Raw genomic sequence first — 24,126 nt, 5'->3', positions numbered from 1 at the left:
ATATTCAGGAATTTTATTCCAGCATGAATTCGTACAAACTGAGTAATTAATTGATATACTCTTTTGCTAAAAAGACAAAATTTACCTATTGTCACTTATGAGCTGTAGAGCAGCATTGATTCGTGCTCACTTACGAGGATTGTTATGTATTATTTAAGCATATTTTTTGTCCAGGTAATTCAAGATTTTATTGTCTGGATACCGACTATACTTATAGATCCCATAATCAATCATTAAACTTTACCGCTGCCTTATTGTCTTTTATTTATAGTAACAGGTACACTGCATCTTCTTTGTTTTATATACTATCATAGTTCTATATTGTTATAAATACACGTCAAATTGAAATTTCACTTTTTCTTCAAATTGTAACAACCTTCTACCCGAAGTAATGACTGTCTTTTTTAAAAACATATATTGTTAATTATTAACATTTCCTCTCATTTCTTATATAGTGGCAAGTATGGAAAATGGATTCGTGATGCGTAAATACCAATTCTTTGCTGATGCTCATAGGACAATATGTGAGCGTATTTGCGAATACAATATGTCTCCAAAAGACATAACTTTTGATGCAGTCCAAAAGTTATTTAGCGAGGTGGAAGATGAAAACAATTTAGATACTTTGCGTGGTATTATGCAGAATAATATGATCGTTACAGATCAGGTTATGTGCGATAGACTTAATGTTATCAGATTCACCGAAGATATGAATACATCTAAAAATAAAGGTTATTTTTCGTTTTACATAAGGAGCTGGAAAGTTGCACGAATCACCTTAGAAACAATCATAAACGAATTCAGTCTAGAAGGTGTTTATGAATCCGTTATACTCAACTGGATATCTCAAGTAGGTCTATTCGATCAAGATTATTATTATCTTCGTTACATAGGTGAATGCAAATACCCATCAAATCCTTTAAAGAGATCTAGAGAAGATATACACTCGAGATATAACGGATTTCTTGGCAATCTGCTTAAAAAAATAGAAAACCTTGCAAATGTTCCTAAGCCCGAATTCAACTTGTATTCATTAAAGAGCGAAGCAACTTTATGGAACAATGATGGTAATCTTGCCTCCTTCGAATATGCTGATACACAAGAGCAAATGTTTATTGCAGTCTTTGGTCTGGAAAATCTTCTAAACAGTCAGCCAGGCGGTTACAATGCAAGATACCTACCAGAAAGAGAGCAGTTTGACATTTTCTTAAATACAACCAAAACAAATTTTTTTCAAAAGTACAATAGATCCTTCGATACAAACAACCCTTCTGTCACAATGACTGACATACAAAATTGGATTGATTATATCGTCTGCAAGAGAAACTCCTTTAAAGGGTTTGAGAACAATCAAAGTCGAGGCCTTACCTTTACTCCTGCCTATATTGAAACAGTTAGGCGATCAGCAACTCCAACCGGATCAATCTTCGGGTTTAATCTTTTATGCTTGATTGGTGATGACATTCCGTCTACAAGTTTTTATAACGCAACTCCGATTCTTGACCCTAATTCTAGTCGATCAGGTTATCTCTTGTGTGATATGATTTCTAGGCTACAAGCTTGGGAAATAGGAAATTACAATGATTACAACGTAGAGGATGCGACCCGGTATATAGGGAAAATACCGTTTATCAATTTAATTCCCTGGTTGGAGAACAACAAGGCAACTATCAGTGAGGGAATCAGTCAAACATCTATGTATTTGCGTTTGACCAATCCAATTATTGCGATAACGTTTTCAAGACAAGTTGTCTCGGCCTCATTTACAAACTTCGTCCACCAAGACGGATTGAGTTCCAGAACTAGTTTGGTGGATATCGTTGGAATACCTAGACTATGCTCTTATGCAAGCAGTGATTATGTTTATGACGGCTCCGATGTTGATGGCCCCCCTCCTGGTTTTGAGATTATTGTAATTCCTCATTTTGATCCAGGAGTTGACAAACATACAACAAGAGCAGCAAATGGAGCAAGACGTGTTATTGACGTTGTTTGGAAAATTACGTTGGCTATTCTTGAGATAGCACACGATCTGATAGTTGCAAATCCAAATACCCTGAGAAGTAATATTGTCCGGCAAGTATATGAGTATTGTAATAAAGACTCTTCCAATAAGCCGCCAATACTCCAATATTTATACAACGAGCTCAATACAGTGGTTGCAACATACAAGTCAAAAGAAAGGGAGGCCCGTGAAGAATATCCTCAGGCTGAGTTACTTCCCGAAGCCTTGATAGCATATAGAACTAAAAGTGCACTTACACGCACGGAGAATTCTGAAAAAGCTCTTGGCCAAGCTAATAGCATGGAAAGAAAAAACCAGGTTCTAATGTTGTGGAAAAAAAACTTGAGAAGTTTACATGTTGGGCATTCCAGAAGTGATAAGGCTCAATGGATAGAATGGGCATTAACAAGAGACATTGGTATCAATTTTTATTTGGCATCTCTTTCCATAATTAGTCAAAGTGAGCATCATTTTTTCTTTTTTTATTATTATATTTTTTGGCTGACAGTATATCATCAGGACCCACAAGTCAAGGATTCAGCCCAAACATAATTTCCAAGTTTAATCAATATAAACCGAGCCATATCTCTCTTGAGGAAGTGTTACAAGACCCAGAATTACAATTGGTTTGCTTTCGTAACTGGTCAAAATACTGTATTGGTAAACGACAGCCAAATTCTAGCAACTACAGTAGCGAGCTCCAACGTGCACGTGGAAAACGTTCGGCTGAGACGGCTTTGGAAAGAAAAGGAATGGAGTGTAAAAAAACAATCCATGGATCTAAAGTGACTATTAATAGCAGAGGGTTTATCACTTTCTGGATTGATGATGAAGGTGCTTCGAAACGCCTAAAGCTTAAATATCCATACGAAAGAAATATGGTCCAAGAACGAAATATCAGGGTTACAACAGAGGGATTAGACTTAGAAGCGGACAACCAAGCAACAATATATTTGAGTTTGAACCATATTAAATCTAGTGAAAATGGCCAAATTTTGTACCGGATGTGGCAATTAGAAGCTAGTTCTTTATATCCTAATATTCCGACTCCAACAATTGAAACAGACATAATAATGCAAGGAAGACCAGTACCGAAATATAAGGAAAACATTTACACGGATATCAACGAAGGCGACGCATTATATATTCTTCGTGACTATTTGAATAATTTGCCTGGAAGAGTTTCTGTTGTATCTATGGCTTATAAGGAGAATCAGTGCGATAGATATATTGAAAAAATAGGGCTATTTCGAGATAATGTTGACTTTTTCTTGCCTTCATTTGCAACTTACCTGGATTCTCGCTTCCGCCAACATCCGTACTACGATTATTTTGCTGAAATGTTGAATAACATGGAAAAGCCTGTTTCACGAGTCAGAAAAGATATTTTGGAGACACTCAATAAGTTAAAGCAATTAAGTGACAGCTCAACAATGAGTGAAGTACGAAAACTAATTTTTCGTCCTCCAAACGAGAACCCAGTTACTGTATTTGGTCTTTTTTTAAGATAACAATAAATAAATACTTTAAAAAGGAACACTTTTTTAAGTGTCAGACAAAATTGACCAATGTACTGTTTTCACTCATGTAGTCTGTATGTTGACATAGTGAAGATACAGTTACCTCCCGCGTATGATGTGATTACTGTAAGTAAAACGTGTCTTTTTTTTATAAAATATACGAATAACATATAAAGAAAACAACGCTTTTGGTGTAACTTTTTGTGACAATAATACTGCTTTTTGCTTTAGACTTTATAAGATGTTGGAAATTACTGAAGATGTATCGTATATCAGGGGCAACACAATTTGTTTAGATGTAGAATGCTATACCTTTTTCTATTTCTATTTCAAATGTTCTAAAAATAGTATAGATCCAAAGAAAAAAGCGATTAAATGAGCAAACAATGATCACATCCTGATGTAATCAGGTTCTTGTTTATTAGCTTTTTCATTTTTCTATTTCACATGTTTTAAGAATAGTATGGTGAAGATCTTTGTGTTGGTAAATATCTCGGTGTTGGCGAAGCTCCCGGTGCTGATGGAGCTTTCGTGTTTGCGAAAACTGTATAGATCTAAAGAAAAAAGCAATTAAATGAGCAAACAATGATCACATCTTGATGTAATCAGGTTCTTGTTTATCAGCTTTTTCTTTTTTCTATTTCATATGTATTAAGAATAGTATAGATTTTTCTTAAAAAAAAGCGATTAAATGACCAAACAATGATTACATCTTGATGTAATCAGGTTCTTGTTTATCATCCTTTTCTTTTTTTGTTATAAATAAAGACTTTTTATTATTATTTTACTTTTCATTTTACTATTTTACTATTTTATTATTTAAAATGTCATACTATATTCTTATCAAACTCATCTGCTCATCTGAAAAACCAAATAGATAGGCCGTAGAGTTTTGAAAAGTGAGTGCTTACCATCCAACGGTGTGTAGTTGTACTTATATAACAAGCTGAGCATTTGCCTGTGTAAAGAATTTGCAAAAAGCCCCATGTCCAAGCGAGGAGAAACACATAAAGGAGTTCTCATATTCAGTATCCCGTGAAAAATAACTAGGCCAAATTATGAGGTCAGTAATTGAAGTACTAGTATTATCTTGTTTAATACCTCCCTACGTAATTTTTTAAAGTAAGTAGACAATGGCTTTCTTATCTATCTGTTTATTGTTTTATACTGATGATTTTTATATTATTAAGACGAACTTCAATTGAAGGCTCAGTCCAAAAGTGGTCTCTAAATTTGTTCTGGACGATACGGATCGTTTATCTCTTCAGCAAGTATTGCAAGACCCAGAACTGCTGCTGACCTGATGCAATAACTGGTCAAAAACCTGTTCATTGGAAGTCCTTACTTAAAGATTACTAGCTTAATCATGCTATACAGGCTTTGTGTTTATATAAACTAGCACCAAAAACATGTCATATTTACATAGAAAACTACGGCCTCCTGCTCAAAGTAAGTAATGGTTTTGTAACAGATATAGAATATGTATTAAGTATTGTTATCCTTCAGAATATTTCCCATGTTTTAATGCACTAATTAAGCAGCTCTCTGGAAAACAATAACTATTGTGCTTCAGTTGACAATCCTGATCTTCAAGAGCAAATTTTATCGTAGTATTTGGTTTAGAACATGTATGGAACTGTCAACCAGGCGGCTTTGATTTAAAGTATTTGCCTAAAGGAGAACAATTCAATCTTTCTTGGAATATAACTACAACAGAAGGAATCCAATGTTTTCAATATTGCGTGGCCGTAACTTAGTACAACATGCAGCTCATTTTTTAGAATTGATGTTGTTCAATACACCGAAGATTTGAAAAGATCTGAAAATTTATAGAGATTGTTATTTGTTTACACAAGGAGCTGGAAAGCTGTACGAAGCACCTTAAAAGCAAAAATAAACAATTTCAGGCAAGATGGTGTATATGGATGAATTCTGCTCTACTAGATCTCCCAGGTTGGGGCGTTTGACCAAGACTACTATTACCTTAGATATGTCCGTCAATGCAAATGGCCATCAGATCCACATAGAAGATTTGAGGAGGACGCAAAGAGCAGGAGAAATGGCTTTTTTGCGAATTTGTTTAAGAAAGTAGATGGTTCAAAACCCAAAGCCAATTTGTTTGTTTTGAGCTACGAAGCAATTAGTCTTGAATCATATGACAATGCCGATCTGTATGAGAAGATTCTCATTTCTGTTTTTGGTTTAGAGAATTTGCTAAACAGTCAACCAGGTGGCTTCAACGCGAAGTGTCTACCGGATAGAGAACAATTTGATTTGTTTTGTGCCACCACCAAGACAAATTTTTTTTCCAAATTCAATGACTCTTTCAACATAAGTAACTCTTCTGTCAAGTTACTTCGGTCAACCTATCTGTCAATAGTGATTAAGGAGATAATTACCTTTAAATTCAAAAAATGTATCATCCAACTGTCAACGATAGTCCTTTTGATAGCAACATTTGAAACCATGACAGAGCCCAGAGAATTTCGATTAAATCTACGATTCATTCAATCCTTAGATTGACGGTAGAAACAAGAAATTATAAGCTTACTCGATGGTCAGATATGTCTTGATAGCGCCTTCACTTGATCCCAGCATATAAATAAGACAAATTTTAGTCATAGCTTATGTGGATCATGGCAAAGGATTCAAAGAGCTGACAGATCAAGGATAAATATTGATTCTGAATGCTGGTTGTTAGATGGTTCGATTAGTCATTCGCCCTTATACCCAAATTTGACGATCGATTTGCACGTCAGAATTGCTACGAGCCTCCACCGGAGTTTCCTCCGGCTTCACCCTATTCAGGCATAGTTCACCATCTTTCAGCAGCTGGAGTAAAAACTTGGATTGATGACATTGTTTCTAGAAGAAGATCGTTTGAATTAGTTAATTATCAATATAACAGAAGCCATGAAGTCACTCCTGCTTATCTGGCCACTATAGCACGAATGGCGACACCGACAGGATCTGTCTTTGGATTCAATCTTTTATGTATGATTGGTCATGATATTACAGTCGCAAACTTCCATGACGCACTTCCGATTCTAGATCCCGAGTCCGGAAGAGCTGGCTATATCCTATGCGATATGATATCACGACTGTGTTCTTGGGAAAATGGAATTTACGATAGTTACAGTGTAAATGCTGCAAAACAGTACCTTGGAAAGTTTCTATTCATTGATCTGATCCCATGGTTGGAGAGCAGAAAGGAAACCATCAACAATGGAATTAGCCAAGCATCATTGTACTTGCACTTAACCAGTCCTATAGTTGCAGTAACATTCTCACGCCAAGTCACATCAGTTGCATTGTCAAACTTTGTTCATCAGTATGGGTTAGATTCAAAAGATAATTTGGTGGATATCGTTGGGATACCTCAATTATGCTCATACGCAAGTACAGAGTACATATATGACGGCACCGATGTTGATGGCCCCCCTCCTGGTTTTGAGATTATTGTAATTCCTCATTTTCATCCAGGTGTTGACAAACATACCACAAGGTCAGCAAACGGAGCAAGGCGTATTATTGATATTGTCTGGAGAATTACGTTGGCTATTCTCGAGATAGCACACGATCTGATAGTTGCAAATCCAAATACCCTGAGAAGTAATATTGTCTGGCAAGTATATGAGTATTGTAATAAAGACTCTTCCAATAAACCGCCAATACTCCGATATTTATACAACGAGCTCAATACAGTGGTTGCAACATACAAGTCAAAAGAAAGGGAGGCCCGTGAAGAATATCCTCAGGTTGAGTTACTTCCCGAAGCATTGATAGCATATAGAACGAAAAGTGCACTTACACGCACGGAGAATTCTGAAAAAGCTCTTGGTCAAGCTAATAGTATGGAAAGAAAAAACCAGGTTCTAATGTTGTGGAAAAAAAACTTGAGAAGTTTACATGTTGGGTATCCCAGAAGTGATAAGGCTCAATGGATAGAATGGGCATTAACAAGAGACATTGGAACCAATTTTTATTTGGCATCTCTTTCCGTAATTAGTCAAAGTGAGCATCATTCTTTTCTTTTTTATTATAATATTTTTTGGCTGACAGTATATCATATCAGGACCCACAAGTCAAGGATTCAGCCCAAACATAATTTCCAAGTTTGATCAATATAAGCCGAGCCATGTCTCTCTTGAGGAAGTGTTACAAGACCCAGAATTACAGTTGGTTTGCTTTCGTAATTGGTCAAGATACTGTATTGGTAAACGACAGCCAAATTCTAGCAACTACAGTAGCGAGCTCCAACGTGCACGTGGAAAACGTTCGGCTGAGACTGCTTTGGAAAGATAAGGAATTGAGTGTAAAGAAACAATCCATGGATCTAAAGTGACTATTAATAGCAGAGGGTTTATCACTTTCTGGATTGATGATGAAGGTGCTTCGAAACGCCTTAAGCTTAAATATCCATACGAAAAAAATATGGCTCAAAAGCAAATTATCAAGGACATACCAGACGGATTATACCTGGGAGTCTCAAGTGCGATTCAAGGGCAAATTGCCAAGGCAACACCAGACGGATTATACCTGGGAGTCTCAAGTGCGATTCAAGGGCAAATTGTCAAGGGCACACCAGACGGACTATACCTGGGAGCCCTAAATCAAAAAAGCGAGTTCTTTATATTCTAATATTCCGACTCCAACAATTGAAACAGACATAATAATGCAAGGAAGACCAGTACCAAAATATAAGGAAAACATTTACACGGATATCAACGAAGGCGACGCATTATACATTCTTCATGAATATGTGAATAATTTGCCTGGAAGAATTTCTGTTGTATCCATGGCTTATAAGGAGAACCAATATGATACAAGGTATATTGAAAAAATTGGACTTTCCCGAGACAGTGTCGATTTTTTCTTGCCTTCATTTGCAAATTACCTGGATTCTCGCTTCCGCCAACATCTGTACTACGATTATTTTGTTGAAATGTTAAATAATATGAAAAGCCTGTATCACGAGTCAGAAAAGATATTTTAGAGACACTCAGTAAGTTGAAGCAGTTAAATGACAGAGCAGCAGGAGGGGAAGTACGAAAACTTGTTTTTCGTCCGCCAAAAGAAAACCCTGTTACCGTATTTGGTCTCTTCTTTTGCTTAAAAAAAGGGTTCTTTTTTAATAAAGTATTATGAATTACTCTGCTCACATATACATTGCTTATTACCATTTTATAATTTGATAACTACTCTAATAATGCATCGACACACTTGTTATTTTTGGATGTTGTAGCAAAAAAGGCACGTCTTTATGATAAATTATACGCATGTATAACAAAGAAAAAAAAGGTGTGCTTCTTTGTTTGGAACTTGAAGTACTAAAAATCAAAAGAAAACATATATTTTAAGAGCAACGCAATTATTTGTCAAGCTGTATGGCAATTTACTTTTTTTTTTTTCATCATAAACCTAACACATACTTAATAAAATCTATTTCTTTATAACAATGAACAGCAGCATACAAAGAAATCAGACATGCTCTTGTGGGTATACTCCTATCCTACATTTCTCCTATTTCGTTTTTTATTACATCCCTCCTATTTTTCTCCTGTTCGGATCCAGGCATTTAGTATAAATAGTCTGTTTTATTATTTACAAGCTAATTTTTTTTTTTTTTTTGGTCCTTATATACCAACAAAAAAAAACCTCACTCTAAAAGCAATTCTCGTTTCTGTCCTGCCCTGACATTTCTGCTCATCCACAAAGTACCACAAAGTGCTCGATATGGGTCTTCTCTACGCCAATCATAACATACGTATCACGTGTGATCACGCGTATATCACGTGATTTGTGTTTTAATTAATGGTATATCATTTTGTTAACTTTATAAAAGTCATCAAATGGTTTCCTGGTCTAGTTGGTTATGACAACTCCTTTACACGGAGTAGGTCTCCGGTTCGAACCCGGAGGAGATCATCTTTTTTAATTTTTTTGTCGATGCCTGGCGGAGTTGGAAATGTTTTTCTTTGCTTTGATTTCTGTCAGGAAGAGCTTGATCGATGTGTCCACGTTGTCAGGATGTCTCTAATAGATGTAATTATGTTACGTTAATTATAGAAATTGAATGATGGTACTTATTGTATTATGCTTTTGTGAAATGGTAATTTGTCTGAATCAAAACTGTATCGAGCTTAGTCTCTATAATTATATCCGTGACATTGTCAAAAGATTGGAGAGATAATTATACGATAGATACGTCTTTTTTTTTCTTTTTTTTTTCTGCTGTTTTATGTCTGGTTTGTGTTGGGCTTAATTCAAAAGACAAAGTACCTCGTTTAATTGTAATTACATAAAATTGGGAATGTAGTGAGTGAATAAATAAAAGATGAAGGCTTTGTTGAATTATTTTCGTATATACCCCAAGAATATGCATTGATACCACATACTTGATAATTTCTCGTGTCAAGAAGATTGTGTCATAATTATTACATGTGCTGTAATATTATGTTTGTTTAAAAATGCAAGCTTTAGTTTTTTATTTCATTGCAGTCATGCCAATTTCACTATCAATCAAAAACAAAAGAATCGTAACATTTAATTATCAACCGAAAGGAGACCTGCCTTTATTCACCCATAGCTGAAAATAATTGCATCGTATATTGTTTGTTCTTTTACGGCTGTATCGTTGAAAATATGATGGCAATTAAGCTAGATAAAAGTCCAGTGCTCAAACAAATTACCAAAAAGTTGAATAAATTTGACTACAAGAGCGTATAATTCTTTGAAAAAAGAAACGATCTATTAAAGCATGTTGTTGTCTTTTACTCTTTATATGAAAGCGCTTAAAAAAAGAGCGTGGAACACACTGCAAGACAAGACAAGGCTATCCCTAAAATGACTGTACTTTACTTTTGTTTGGTTGACATTCATTAGCATTCATGTGGGAAATATAAAACAAGAGGTAAATGCTTACAATGGTTTCTAATCAGCAAACATCGTTAAAGACAGCCTACCGACTTTATATGTTCCTTGCTTTGTATCTCAAACATCAACTCAAAGCCGTACAGTACTTTGTTGGACAGCTAATATTTGTCTGTCGTACTTGACAGCTCAATATTATATCAATGTGGAATTACATTTTTACTTTCTTATGTATTTCTGGTTCTTGACAAATCATTATACCCATCGGGGTCTGTCCACGCATACAATTGCCTGGCTAACCGTCATGAGTCATAATTTGCCTTGACAATATGTAATAGAAGGAACTCCCGTTATTGCCAATACAAGAACATAGTATTTGTATCCATATATTCCTAGTCCTCTCCTTCTACCACAGCTTATATTAAGCAGTGGGGCTCTTTTCATTTTAAATCATACAATTCATATTCTTTTATTAGAGGCACCAGTTCAACTGTCTTTCCGGCTAGCTGAATCTATAAAATGTCTTTTTTTTTAAATAACTGTTTATTTTTTTATGTGCTCAAACGACATTCAATCAATTTATAACGCGCCTCTGCTTCAGACAGATTCTTATACCGTTCTTCAAAAGGTACAAAAAAAAGGTGAACGTTCTTAATAGAGAGCCATAGTGTGTGCGTATGATTGTACTTATTGTTTAAACATTACCAATTCCCAAAAGTAAATCATTAGTTTAAAATTTGTCAGCCAATACAAATTTCATATACATATACAACGATTATCTTTACCGGTTAACATTGTGGTGCTCCAATATACGCTCAAAGTAGTGTTTTTTACACTAAATAAAAATTACTAACCTAAAAATGTCTACATAAGCTCTTTGAGAATAGTTTTTTTGCAGTGTTTTAAAGGTATCTGCAATAAATACCTTTTTGTTATTCTTTTTTAATAGATGCTTCTTTCACATTAAAACTTATCGATGTATGAATGTAATGGAGCCCTTAATATAAATACATTAAATTGTATTGTCCTCATATATTTTAAACAAATAATACAAAGTTTTTTTATTCTGAAATTAAAGCACTGTATGTAGCGTGCGAATTGCGCACAGAAAATGACAAGGTTTTTTCCCAACAATACCATTTCGTCAGATCTAAAGCTTCAAGTTAGATCTATAGATCTTGTTATGTCGCTGTCATCCTCCCTGAATCAATCCCACATTACCCCAGGACCCGTTTTTGTAGTTGTCTTACAACATATTCCCATGCATTGGGGATTCTTGGGAAGAAATTCGGAAAATATCTGTTTGATGAATAGTATAATGTCTTTATCAGAACAGTCAAAACATGGCAATAAAATCTATTTTTTTTTTTTCAATTTTGAAAATACAGCTCCTTTATTTCTGAGTTTTAGACTACTTCTTTAAAAATAAGAGAAGGAGAGGAGCTTGGAGTGAATTTTTATTAAGCAAACATACAGAAGGCCATTTGGTGATAAATCCAGGGTTCAATATGCCCGATCACAAGATACAGTTACACAAAATGATATACATGCTAAAGTCAATGAGTTGCTATTTATTTTTATTCTGAGGCATTGCGCTGTGCTTATACTATATAGTAGTTTACACATAAACACAGATCCCACTAAAACAATAAACAAAGCAATAAGAATTCGAAGAATTTAAGCGGGAAGCAAATTTCGTTTTTGTGCTTAAAGTAATTCTGCTTAAATGCAAGCTGACCGAAATTTCGGATATATGGTATTTTCCAGCTGTGCGTGACATCAAAACGAAGCTGCATTTTCTGGATAATTAATTTATACCTGGGACGATTAATCTGTAGCAGTAGTCAAACGTTATTTAATGGTACGTATGACAGCGTTGATTCTATATAAAAGGAAATGAAAATTGAACGATAAAAAGAAAAAACACACCAAAAACATTAATATCATCTCAAGCTCTATATTATGCACTTCAATTCACTCTCCTCTACTGCATTGACCCTTTTGGTACTTTTCAATACTGTCCAAGCCAAAATCAATGTTCTTTCCTGGGATGACGCTTATACTAAGGCCAAGATTATAGTCGATAAAATGTCGCTTGAACAAAAGGTAAACATCACAACTGGTGTTGGATGGGATGGTGGCCTCTGTGTGGGAAACACTTACGCTATTTCCAACCCCGATTTTCCATCTCTTTGTCTACAAGATGCTCCAATGGGTATACGTTTTGCTGACAATGTTACTGCCGGTGTCTCTGGTGTTAATGCTGCCGCTTCTTTTGATAAGTCCGCTATTCTTGCCCGTGGTGCGTATATGGGTCAAGAGTTTTATGATAAGGGTATCAATGTTCAACTGGGACCTGGAATGAACTTTATGAGATCTAGTCAAGGTGGTAGAGGCTGGGAATCAGGCGGAGAAGATCCCTATTTAACTGGAGTTGTCGCTGCTGAAACCATCAAGGGAATACAAAGTAAAGGTGTTATTGCTACTGCTAAACATTACATTCTTAATGATCAAGAGCTCAACCGTAACACTGAGTCTTCTAATGTTGACTCAAGAACATTACATGAAATATATCTTTGGCCATTTGCTCGTTCTGTTGAGTCAGGCGTAGGATCTGTTATGTGCGCATACAACTTAGCTAATGGCACACATGCTTGCGAAGATGACTATCTATTAAACACTGTATTGAAAGGAGAGCTTGGTTTTAAAGGCTTTGTTCACTCCGATTGGGGAGCTACTCATTCTACTGTCAATGCTGTCAATCATGGTTTAGACATGGATATGCCTGGAGAAATATCTTACAAATCTGGAACCTCTTATTTTGGTCAAAATTTAACTGACGCTGTTAATACTAAATCAATCAAAGAGTCTCGTACTACTGATATGGCTATGCGTATTGTTGCTACTTGGTATAAACTTGGTCAAGACAAAAACTTCCCCAAAGTCTCAATCAACTCAGTCGACCGTGATAAAGCCTCCTACCTTAATGTTCAAAGAGATCACAAGAAAATTGTTCGTCAAATAGGTGCTGCCTCCACTGTTCTCCTCAAAAATTCTGGTGTCCTTCCTCTCGATACTAAGATAAAGAGTATCGCCCTTATTGGTAGCGATATCAAAGCCAATGATGAGTAAGATTTCTGATACTATCAACAGTTATATAGTTCTGACATTTTATACTATTATGTAGCGGTATAAACTCCTGTTCTGATCGTGGTTGTAGTTCAGGACATCTTGCCCAAGGCTGGGGATCTGGAACTGCAGATTTTCCTTATTTGATTGAATTATGTTTGATAACTGATTGTAATGCACCATTAATTACTAATTTGATTGTTACATAGCCTTTTACAGGACTTACAAACGCTTTAGGAAAGAATGTCAAAATTCAATCATCCATTAGCGATTGGGACCTTGAAGCTGCCACCGAGGCTGCAAAAGGAGTTGACGTCGCCTTTGTATTTGCAACTGCCAATTCTGGCGAAGAGTATATTACCGTCGATGGAAATGTTGGTGATCGTAACAATCTTAGTTTGTGGAACAATGGTGACGAATTGGTGAGTTTAATATTTTGCATAGTTGTATAAACAAAAGTAATGACCATAATTTGATAGATTAAAGCTGTTGCTGATGCAAACAAAAACACCGTAGTTGTTATCCACTCAGTCGGTGCTGTCTTAATGCCCTGGATTGAACATGCCAATATCAAGGCAGTTGTTTGGCCCGGAATTTCTGGTCAAGAATCTGGCAATTCTCTTGCTGATATTGTTACTGGAGCTGTTAATCCATCTGCCCGTCTTCCTTACACAATTGCCAAGAAAGAATCTGACTATAATGTAAAGCCCGACCCCAGTCTCCAAGTTGAATATTCCGAAAAGTTATTAATGGGATACAAATGGTTTGACCATGCCAAAATTGAGCCATTGTTTCCATTTGGCCATGGTATGTCTTATACTAGCTTCAATTACAGCAAGTTGAAAATCAAGGTTTCCAAGTCTGGCACAAAGGATATGACCGTCAAAGCTACTGTAACAGTTAAAAATACAGGTAAACTCGATGGTGCTGAAGTCATCCAAGCTTATATTTCTTACCCTGAGAAAGCTGGTTCACCTCCCCAACAACTTCGTGGGTTTGAAAAGGTCTTTTTAAAGCATGGTAAACAGCAAAAGATTGAATTGAAATTTACTATGACCGAGCTTAGTATTTGGGATACTGTTGCTAATGCCTGGGTCATTCCTTCCGGTAAATTCTTTATCCATGTTGGTGCTTCTAGTCGTGATATTCGTCAATCTGGCAGTTTCAATGTCTGAGAGCAAGAATTTCTTATAACTTAATAAATTTTTTATTTTCGTGCTATTTAAAAATTATTTTTCTGTACCGATTTACATCGTTCAGATAAATTGGGTATTAAAAAGACTCTTACGACAGTCAGAATTTGAACTGATAATTTAGTAATTTTATTTACAGATATATATTGACATATGTACATTTCATTTAATAATAATTGACTTTCATGATGAGCGATTTATGTATTTGTTGATTATTTTAATGCAGTCAGCCATTGGACAGAACTCACATCACTATCTTCATGAGTAGTACCGAACAAAATGATACCAGGGCAATGTCTAGATAACGCAGGTTCCTTTATCAAGGAGGCCCAGCCATCTTGTAAACGAGGGCGTTGATTTTGGTTGACAATGAATTTCGCAGCCGGGACAGGAGTAGAGAATTTTTCTGAGCACCAAATAGGCTCGTTGGTGTTACTGCTAAACATTGACCAGATTCGAACAATCCCATCGCTTCCAGATAGCATAAGTAAATTATTCTCCAAGTCAATATCGAAACCTAAATTAGAACTGCTCTCATTTATGTGACCCTTTAATGTTCGAATGGGGCTAGGTAAATTAGTTGCCTGTGGATGGTATCCTCCCTTCCCTCTATTGCGATGCTGATTGCTATATTGCTTTGGCTGCCTCTTATCCCAAATATCCACTGATCCATCCATTCCAATTGTCAATAATTCGAATCCATTCAAAGTATGAATTTCAACAACAGAAGATGATTGCTTAAATTCTGTATTGATGTTGATATTCTTCTGTCTAAAATCGATGGATTGGATTAAACCATTTCTTGAGCCTATCCAGCATATATTTGGTTGATCATTAGGAAGGTGAGTTGTAAAGATGGACGATTTAACTTTTCGAGAGCTGATAGGTTCAAATGCGCTGGATAATTGATATAAGGCCTGATCCCCTCCAACCACCACATGATCATGTTCATCATAGACACTAGAAGACCAAAACAAATCCTTATTTTTAGTGAATAAGGAATCAGCAGAAGGCCATATATAATCCAAATAAGAGACAGTTGGAGTTGGTAATATATTTGTATCATCTCGAATCGATCCATTTGAAGTGAGGAAATGCTGACTAAGATCGTCGCGCTGTATATGTGGTAGCACTGGCACAGAATGCCTCCAAAGATTACCTCCACTCGTACCCACAATAGTTCTACGTTCCTGACCATTCAGCATAAAGTTATACGTTCCAAATTGCAAAGATAAAGCGTCCGACGATCCAGTGCTCCAGTCGGAACCTGCATTCCAAATTTGAAATCCAGGGTTCACTTGATATCCAAATCTCACTAGTTTCCCAGATCGATGGGACATGATCATTTCGCCATAATCGGGATCGGCTGTCAGGTCGACCTTCATGTTGTCATACATTCGCTTTGGTCCTTCCAGTTCTACTGAGGTCCGATGTTTAAGCTGGGTCATGAGAAAGGGTATACCGGATGGGCTATGTGTCGCGCCATTGTTTAATAACGGGTTATTTATCGAGCCGAGGGTTGCTCTTTGGCGAAGAAATTGAGTAATGTTTACTGGTGAACGCTGCTTAGGTGTGTTGCAAGACTTCGAGCTTTGGCTTTTGGCAGCTTCGGCAGCCTCTTGCTCTTCCTCTGCTTTAACTCTCTTTTGTAACTCCTTTAAACTAAAGGGACCATGTTGGGTGATTTTAAATAGCTTTTTTGTTTTTTGATCTAGAAAATAGCCTGGAATATTAAAAGACATGACAGTAAAGAGTGTTCACTGAAGAAAAAAAAAAAAAAAGAAAAAACTTGTTTGGCTCATCGGAGACAATAAAAAGCTGATTTGCTTGGTTTGCACAGTCGCGTCTATTTATTTTTTTTTTAAAAAAAAAACGTGTCGTCCTTTTTTTATTACAAACTTAACATGCCACCTTCAAAATCAATAAACTGCTACAAGGTACTAATTCTAGACAAGGAGACAGCGTCAATTGACGATGTAAAAAAGGCATACCGTAAACTTGCCCTCCAATACCATCCAGACAAACAACCCTTTGACTCAACCGAGGAACAAAAGCAACAAGCTACCGAAGCCTTTCAAAGCCTGGGCATTGCCTATTCTGTTTTAAGTGATCCTAAACGTAAAGAACGATATGATAAAACAGGAAGTATCGAGGAAGGTGAATTCGAAGGCGATAAGGACTGGAGCGCTTATTTTAAAGAGTTATGGACTGGTGTGGTTACTGCGGAAACAATCGATGCTCAAAAGCTCAAGTACCAAGGTTAGGATGATAGTACTTTTCTCTGCTCACATACTAAACTATAATACAGGTTCTAAAGAGGAGGAAGCGGATTTAATGAAAGCATACAAAAAATTCAATGGAAGCATGGATAAAATACTCCAAGTAGTAGAGTGTTCAGATGCATCGGATGGCCAAAGATTTGAAAAAATAATTCGTGCAGCAATTAAAGAAAAGACTGTGACTTTACTTAAGTCGTTTGAAACTACAACCACAGCTAAGGCGCATCAAATTAGACTTGATGCAGAAAAGAAACGAGCGTTAGATTATGAAGTGCGTTGTAAAGGAAAGAAGGAAAAAGAGACGGGGTCATCTTCTCTTACGGATCTAATCCAACAAAGATCGAAGGAAAGACACGCAAAAATGAACAGAATTATTGAATCAATCGAGTCTGCAGCAAAAGATGAAGCAGCAGAAGATAAAGGAAAAGGCAGAAAGAGGAAGATAAGAGATGATAGTATGCCTAGCGAAGAAGAATTCTTGAAGCTCCAAGAAAGCATGTTCAAGAATAAGAAGTCAAAGAAAAACTAAAATCAACACAGGCAATATATTTTTAATTAACATCTTTATCATGCAGAGGTAAATAACACAGTGTACCAAGGCTCGAACAAGCAGCAAAATAAAGCAACTACTTGTAAGGATAAATACATATCCCGAAAATGAATAAAACATTTAAAAAGTTCAAGCTCATACCGTCTAAACATATTTAATGGTTAAAAATCCAGTTAATGTAGTATATCTGATATGTCTTTTTTCAGAAAGTTTATACACACAAACAAATTATACCATAGCATTCGCTTATGATGCTGTTCACGAGAAACTTCACCAAAGTTATGGTGCAACAAAGCGTTTACTCATAAATCCTCATTATTTTAACTAACACTATGGGATTTAAAGAAAAAGTGAAAAATATGACCTAGATATTATGAACTGGTTACTTACTGTACTTTTTCAATATGAGCAGATACATAAACATTTGGTCTAACTACACCAAATAATTTTCATCTAGTAATTAGTTCTTCATATCTTAGAAATGCTGCCCTTAAACCACTTTATCGTATCTTGTATGACTACATGATAAACGGGAATGAAATTACGGGCAGAACCATGTATATATGCTGTGATACATACTGAATTTTAAAATGCTACCAGCAGTCGACGACTGAGATAGGTCTGTTTCTTACGGTGTTACAAACAAATTTTCTGGGTACAAAATGATCGAAAAAATATCAAGTGGCATAGGATTGATCGTAGAGATTACCCGGTTGTGCAAACACGGTTGTATTGGTTTCACTGTGTGCCCAGTAACAATGAAGTAGGTTGTTTTATCAAAGATTAAGATATTTCTCACTAATAATCCTTAAACGAAGCATAATCATGAGGACTGTAACTCATGTTTCCTATGCAACAGGTTCGCTTTATCCCTTATCTTGCATTACTTCAGTAAGATTTAATAAGCGCTATTAAGATAAAACATGCGTACGACAGCAAAAAGGCACACTTTAAATCCAAATAAATGTAATCTAAAATAGGAAACAGTATCTTTTGGGTACATGTGCGATCAATAGATATCATACCCCGTGTTACCAACTAAAATACTATTGCCGTATTTGTTCTTTATGATCGTCGCACACTAGACAATTTTTAATTTGTGAGCCTTTACTTAAAATAGAAACACTTGCAAAAACCTCCCAAGCAAGTCAGAACTTGGTAGCTGTCTATCTGCGTTCCAGTAGTAGCTTGCATTGACGGTGAAGTAGATTTTATGGAAAACAGAAATCGATCATCCCATAAAGTTTAGATGATATGGCATGTCAATCGACGTGTAAACCATCGCGTTTATTTGAAAAAAATACGTTTGAAAAAAATACGGAGTTCTAGACATTTCCGTAAATTGCTGTGATTCAGTCTTCAGTTGAAACTAAATCAACATTCTGCAAATTCAACCATCGGCTAAATCCCAAAGGAGTCTTTTTGTCAAAAATGTTGGATGTTCTGGATACCTTTTTTGATGATGTTTTTTACATTCAAAGCTTTCAATGTCTAATAACGTATATGTAATGAGCACATGAGATATTTTGTGTTAATAAAAAGAATAGTTACATCCATAACGCTGGTGACAGGGTCTTTATGTCCACTGGACAAAAGACAATATATTCTGGCCATAATTTCGGGGCTTTGCTTACGATGAATGGCATATGTTGTAACATCCTGCGAAATTGGATGATTGTGGATCATATTGTTTTTGGTGACAGTTAATCCAAACAAAGTAATCGAAGCAGGGCAAATAAACTTTTGAGTACTTTTTTGATAAATTGTTTTTGCTTCAGACACGGAAGAAACGTTTTGTGAAAGGTCAATAATTTCTTCAGTAACCTCATCAACAAGTGTCGTATCTTTCTTTCCAAGATCTCGCTTAAAGCCACCGTGATTGCAGATATAAGCATACTGACCTTTACCAGGACGAGAGTCTTTAACGGAAAAGACCATGTTGTATTTTTTTCCAAAAGTACTGATCGCATTCTTCAGTTCTTCTCTTGTCTCAAAGTGCTTATCTACAGCAAATGTACGATTAAATTCAGCATGCATGCTGTCACGTACAATTCTCGTTTGAGAGAACATTAAAGAGAAAGCTCCACATTTATCAAATACGCGCTCTGTACACGGTCTCTCAAATATGAAACGTCACTCTTTTTGAACTTTTTAATGTCTACGTCATGCTTTTTTGGTATTTTCGGGTCGGTACTTCAAATCGACCGTGTAAATCGACCGTGTATCAAGATTTCACAAAAAATTAAATTAATTGGTGAAAATTCTGTCCTACTACAGGTATGAATAGGGAGCCAAAAAAAAGTAAAATAGAAATGATCTTGTCCAAAATAAAATGGACAAAGTCTGAAAACCAAGTAAGACACTATATATTTTCTAATATTGACCTTTTTGGAATAAAAAAAACCACCTTTTGAAAAAATAAAAACCGCCTTTTGGGTAAAATCAAACCGGCTATTGGATGAATCAAAACCGCCCTTTGTAAAAATGTATTAACCGCATTTTTTTGAAAAATAAAACCGCCCTTTGGCGTTGGAACGACTGTAAGAACCAGGTAAAGTATATTTGGGTATATATTCTAAATATATACATAAAAAAAAAGCTGGCTACTATTTTTTTTTATGCGATTGTATAACGTAACGCAACCAAGGCAAATTCCGTCATTAATCTAATTTATTTCTCTTACACAACGATCAATTATAGTCTTTTCATATGGTGAGACAGAATATGCATAATTTCACTTAATATGTATGTTTTATTACCGGTATTACCACACTATCTACACATCGCCATTAGTGATACGTCTATTAATTTGTTAATTTGGACATAAAGACTTAATTCAGACATTTGATAGCCGAATAAGAAAAATTAGACAAAAAAAGGAATATTGTAACTGCAAAATAATTGGAACACATTCAGTAGATCGCATACAAAAAAATGCAAGCTGTTTGAAAATAAATTTGTATATATAGCAAGATGTTCATTCACAATTTTTATTTTTATTTTCTACTTATCAAACAACTTCCCTATCTTTTAATACAATGAAATTTACCTTAGTCTCTTCTTCTATTGCTCTCCTTGTTACGGCTCTCGCAGTCGAAGCTGCACCCGGTGGTAAAATCCTTTCCGTTCCTTTGCAAACCAATGGTAACTACAAGCCCAGTATCAAGGCCTCTTTAGCTAAAGTCGCTGCCAAGTACTCCAAGCACAAGATTAATCCTCTCTTGAACGTTCCCGGCGGTCTTGCCTCTACTGAGGGCACTGGCTCAGTTCCTGTTATCGATTACGAAATCGACATTGAATACTATGGTACCGTCTCTATTGGTACCCCTGCCCAAAATTTCAAGATTGATTTTGATACCGGATCCTCTGATTTGTGGGTTGGTAAGTTTTAAATTAAAATAGCAAATGATTTACAGTCGAGAACAAAGCTAATCTTTTAACTTCAATTAGCTTCCACTTTGTGCTCTACCTGTACTACCCATACTCGTTACGATTCCACCAAATCCAGCACTTATGTTGCCGATGGCCGCACCTGGTCCATCGCTTATGGTGATGGTTCTACTGCCTCCGGTATCTTGGCTACAGACACTGTTACTTTAGGTGGTCTTGCTATCAAGAGTCAAACTATTGAATTGGCAAAGAAAGAGTCTAGCAGTTTTGCTTCCGACCCTATCGATGGTCTTCTTGGTCTCGGTTTCAACACCATTACCACTGTCAGTGGTATCAAGACTCCAGTTGATAACTTAATTAGTCAAGGTTTGATTACTTCTCCTGTCTTTGGTGTCTACCTCGGAAAGGCTAGTAAGAACGGTGGCGGTGAATATCTCTTTGGTGGTTCCGATTCCACCAAGTACACTGGTACATTGAAGACTGTTCCTGTCAACAAGTCTCAAGGTTATTGGGGTGTCACTGTTAGTAGTCTCAAGGTTGGCACTACCTCTGTTGGTACCTCTTTCAGCGGTATCCTCGATACCGGAACCACCCTTTTGATTTTCACTGAGACCATTGCCAAGAAGGTCGCTGCTGCTTATGGTGCCACCGATAACGGTGATGGTACTTTCATTATTAGCTGTGACAGCTCCAACTTCAAGCCTCTTGTCTTCACTATGAATGGATCTACCTTCAATGTCCCTGCTGACTCCATCATTTTTGAACAAGATGGAAGCACTTGTTTCGCCTCATTTGCTTACAGTTCTGGTATGAGTCTCTCTATTTTGGGTGATGTCTTCTTGAAGAACAATTACGTAATCTTTAACCAACAAGTCCCCAGCGTCCAAATCGCTCCCTCTATTGATCAATAATTCGATTATCCCAGAACATTAATCTGCCTTATCCATAATTCTATTAATTCAAGTGATTAACACTTAATATTAATTTATCAATTATTCTTATAATAATAAAAAACCGAAGCCTTGATGGTTTTATAAAAATTTCAGACATGAATTTACATCAATCAGTAAAACAATAGGGGTAAAATAAAACTATACCGGATATGTCTTAGTGCATAAATTAGGGAGTGTTTATTCCCTTTTTCAAAACAAAGGCAACTTGATTATTTTTTTCTTTCTTCCTTCCTTTCTTTCATTTTTCATCTTTCCCATGTCTAATAACCCAAAGGCATTTTACAATCAATCTGGTAAATGCTCTCGTAATATGATATGTCTACTCAATGCACTAATAATGATAATATCATAGATTATAATACGGGTGGTGGTAGTCGTACACCCATAAACCACAAACCCGATCAAGTTTCAGCTTCCGATTTACTGCCTCCACCTCCTTATTCCCCGGACCCAACGCGTAAAAGTTCAGACAGTACAGCAACATATGGAAGTACAGAGCAACAAGTAGGGTTATTGAGCCAAGATTCTCAGCCATTTTCTCCATCCGCTAAAAAAAAGTTACCAAACCGAGAAGCGCCAAGTAAGTGAATGTTTGTTTGCTTTAAAATAAACTCTATTTATTTAAAATCCTATTAGACCAGCAGCAGTCTTCATCAAATCCTCATCAGGAGCATCTAGCAGTTCCAATTGCTTATGAGCGCTCTCCACCGTCTGGAAGGAGAAGAGCTAACGGTGATCCAGGCTGTTGTCGTAAATGGTGCAAATATCTTTTCGCTGCCATTTTAATTTGGTTGGTGCTGTTAACATATACCAACAAGTTTGATTTTTTCCCTCCCAGTAACACACCACCTAGAGCTGTATGTCGTAATGACGCGGTTTCTTGGCAAAAATTACCCCGTACGATTGATTTCGAGAAAAATATAGAAATTGAACTGGTAGGTCAGGTATCAGGTGGACGTGTTGTACTTACTCCTACAAAAGATCGACATGGAGGTACTATTTCGTCTGAAATCCAGTTTACGCCTTCTTCTTTGGATGAACAGATGACGTACGATATCCAATTGGATGATGATACAACAAAGTTGCTCTTAACAATGCCGCCACATATATCAGGTGATGATTGTATCAACCTAAACATGGAAATTCGGTTACCTTATTCCGCTGATCTTGTGCGTCTCAATATGCGTAACGTGGATGTCTTGGTGCTTCCTTTCGTTAAATCCGTTGATACTGTAGACATTAAAACTTCAAATGGAAAAATTGAATCCGAAAGCTGGTCTGGCGAATATTTAAAGTTGGTCACAAGTAGCGCAGATATCAAAGTAGGCAGCTTATTCTCAGGTGGTTCTGTTTATATCGAAAATAGCAACGGCGCAATTTATATGTCTAACACTGTGGAGGCCAAAGATACACTGGATGTTCGAAATTCCAATGGATTGATAGAAGCTCTTGGAACAATTACTGCAGATAATTCTATCAGCATTCGAACAAGCAATGATAACGTGCGTTTAGAAAGTTTATTTTCGGATGATGTCTTTGTTGAAAGTTCAAACGGGCCGATCCAAATTGAACGTGTGGAATCTAAGACGCAGGTAACAGTTAAATCTTCGAATGCACCCATTAGTCTTAATGTTGCAGGAGAAAAGAACAATAAAGTGGTTGTACTTACCAGCGAAGGCGAAATAAATTTACATATGGTAGGTTAGTACTATATAAACGTTATGCAGAATTGCTTACAGGCTCGTTTTTATTTTTAGACAAACGAATTCGAAGGTCATTTTGTAGCGAGCACTTCAAATGGTCAAGTGACTATCGATGATGACACAGGAATTGAATATCAAGACAATTTGGATTATTTGAAACGAGGTGAAAGATACAGAAGAGGAAAAGGAGACCTTACTGCCACAAGTAGCAACGCAGATGTTAATATAGCATTTGATATCTCAAATTAACTGTAATAATAAACAATATCATATCTATGATGAAACGAATATGTATTTGAAAAGGAATGTGTGTTTATGTACTATGTGTGTGTGTTTTAAGGGGAGAGCGGATTACAACTTAATTAAGCATGCTGATTTATGGAAATAATACAATTTGACCTCCACGCTTTACCAAGGAAGGCAAAAAGAAAAAAACTCTGTCAATTACTAAAGCTTACCCAAAACAAGTATTTGATTTTTTTTATGATAAACATTGAATAATGGTCTACGTAAATGATAAATGCTCCATTA

General features: G+C 36.2%; 8 protein-coding genes and 1 non-coding gene across 9 annotated transcripts; 8 read left to right on the top strand and 1 right to left on the bottom strand.

Moving 5' to 3' along the window:
* Positions 1-463: 463 nt before the first annotated feature.
* On the top strand, positions 464-3,516 carry EV154DRAFT_477498 (uncharacterized protein; the record flags this gene model as incomplete). Its single annotated transcript, XM_051598108.1, has 2 exons — positions 464-2,465; positions 2,525-3,516. 2 exons carry the CDS (start codon positions 464-466, stop codon positions 3,514-3,516), a joined length of 2,994 nt encoding a protein of 997 aa, XP_051461786.1.
* A 1,418-nt stretch (positions 3,517-4,934) lies between these two features.
* On the top strand, positions 4,935-7,830 carry EV154DRAFT_477497 (uncharacterized protein; the record flags this gene model as incomplete). Its single annotated transcript, XM_051598107.1, has 4 exons — positions 4,935-4,974; positions 5,543-5,885; positions 6,395-7,539; positions 7,601-7,830. 4 exons carry the CDS (start codon positions 4,935-4,937, stop codon positions 7,828-7,830), a joined length of 1,758 nt encoding a protein of 585 aa, XP_051461785.1.
* Positions 7,831-7,959: 129 nt separating this feature from the next.
* EV154DRAFT_477496 (uncharacterized protein) lies at positions 7,960-8,521 on the top strand (the record flags this gene model as incomplete). Its single annotated transcript, XM_051598106.1, has 2 exons — positions 7,960-8,077; positions 8,193-8,521. 2 exons carry the CDS (start codon positions 7,960-7,962, stop codon positions 8,519-8,521), a joined length of 447 nt encoding a protein of 148 aa, XP_051461784.1.
* Positions 8,522-9,379: 858 nt separating this feature from the next.
* Positions 9,380-9,453, top strand: EV154DRAFT_t21. Its single transcript has one exon. It is a non-coding gene; the product is annotated as a tRNA-Val (tRNA).
* Positions 9,454-12,327: 2,874 nt separating this feature from the next.
* EV154DRAFT_599282 (glycoside hydrolase superfamily) lies at positions 12,328-14,747 on the top strand. Its single transcript, XM_051607104.1, has 4 exons — positions 12,328-13,526; positions 13,586-13,727; positions 13,770-13,949; positions 14,007-14,747. Exons 1-4 carry the CDS (start codon positions 12,361-12,363, stop codon positions 14,700-14,702), a joined length of 2,184 nt encoding a protein of 727 aa, XP_051461783.1. The 5' UTR covers positions 12,328-12,360; the 3' UTR covers positions 14,703-14,747.
* A 79-nt stretch (positions 14,748-14,826) lies between these two features.
* EV154DRAFT_495760 (uncharacterized protein) lies at positions 14,827-16,474 on the bottom strand. The gene has a single exon (XM_051600073.1). The coding sequence runs from the start codon at positions 16,460-16,462 to the stop codon at positions 14,933-14,935; it is 1,530 nt and encodes a 509-aa protein (XP_051461782.1). The 5' UTR covers positions 16,463-16,474; the 3' UTR covers positions 14,827-14,932.
* A 119-nt stretch (positions 16,475-16,593) lies between these two features.
* Positions 16,594-17,803, top strand: EV154DRAFT_495759 (uncharacterized protein). The gene is made up of 3 exons (XM_051600072.1): positions 16,594-16,977; positions 17,027-17,693; positions 17,771-17,803. The coding sequence occupies exons 1-2, from the start codon at positions 16,625-16,627 to the stop codon at positions 17,526-17,528; spliced, it is 855 nt and encodes a 284-aa protein (XP_051461781.1). The 5' UTR covers positions 16,594-16,624; the 3' UTR covers positions 17,529-17,693; positions 17,771-17,803.
* A 2,754-nt stretch (positions 17,804-20,557) lies between these two features.
* Positions 20,558-21,983, top strand: EV154DRAFT_599278 (rhizopuspepsin 1 precursor). The gene is made up of 2 exons (XM_051607103.1): positions 20,558-20,930; positions 21,000-21,983. The coding sequence occupies exons 1-2, from the start codon at positions 20,588-20,590 to the stop codon at positions 21,848-21,850; spliced, it is 1,194 nt and encodes a 397-aa protein (XP_051461780.1). The 5' UTR covers positions 20,558-20,587; the 3' UTR covers positions 21,851-21,983.
* A 140-nt stretch (positions 21,984-22,123) lies between these two features.
* EV154DRAFT_599277 (uncharacterized protein) lies at positions 22,124-23,899 on the top strand. Its single transcript, XM_051607102.1, has 4 exons — positions 22,124-22,185; positions 22,245-22,472; positions 22,529-23,589; positions 23,650-23,899. The coding sequence occupies exons 1-4, from the start codon at positions 22,149-22,151 to the stop codon at positions 23,842-23,844; spliced, it is 1,521 nt and encodes a 506-aa protein (XP_051461779.1). The 5' UTR covers positions 22,124-22,148; the 3' UTR covers positions 23,845-23,899.
* The last annotated feature ends 227 nt before the right edge of the window (positions 23,900-24,126 follow it).

Source organism: Mucor mucedo (genome assembly GCF_025094135.1).
Source record: "Mucor mucedo strain NRRL 3635 chromosome Unknown EV154scaffold_11, whole genome shotgun sequence".
NCBI classification, from domain to species: domain Eukaryota; kingdom Fungi; phylum Mucoromycota; class Mucoromycetes; order Mucorales; family Mucoraceae; genus Mucor; species Mucor mucedo.
The sequence above is the reverse complement of the archived record's forward strand: the minus strand, read 5'-3'. Positions and strand labels throughout refer to the sequence as shown.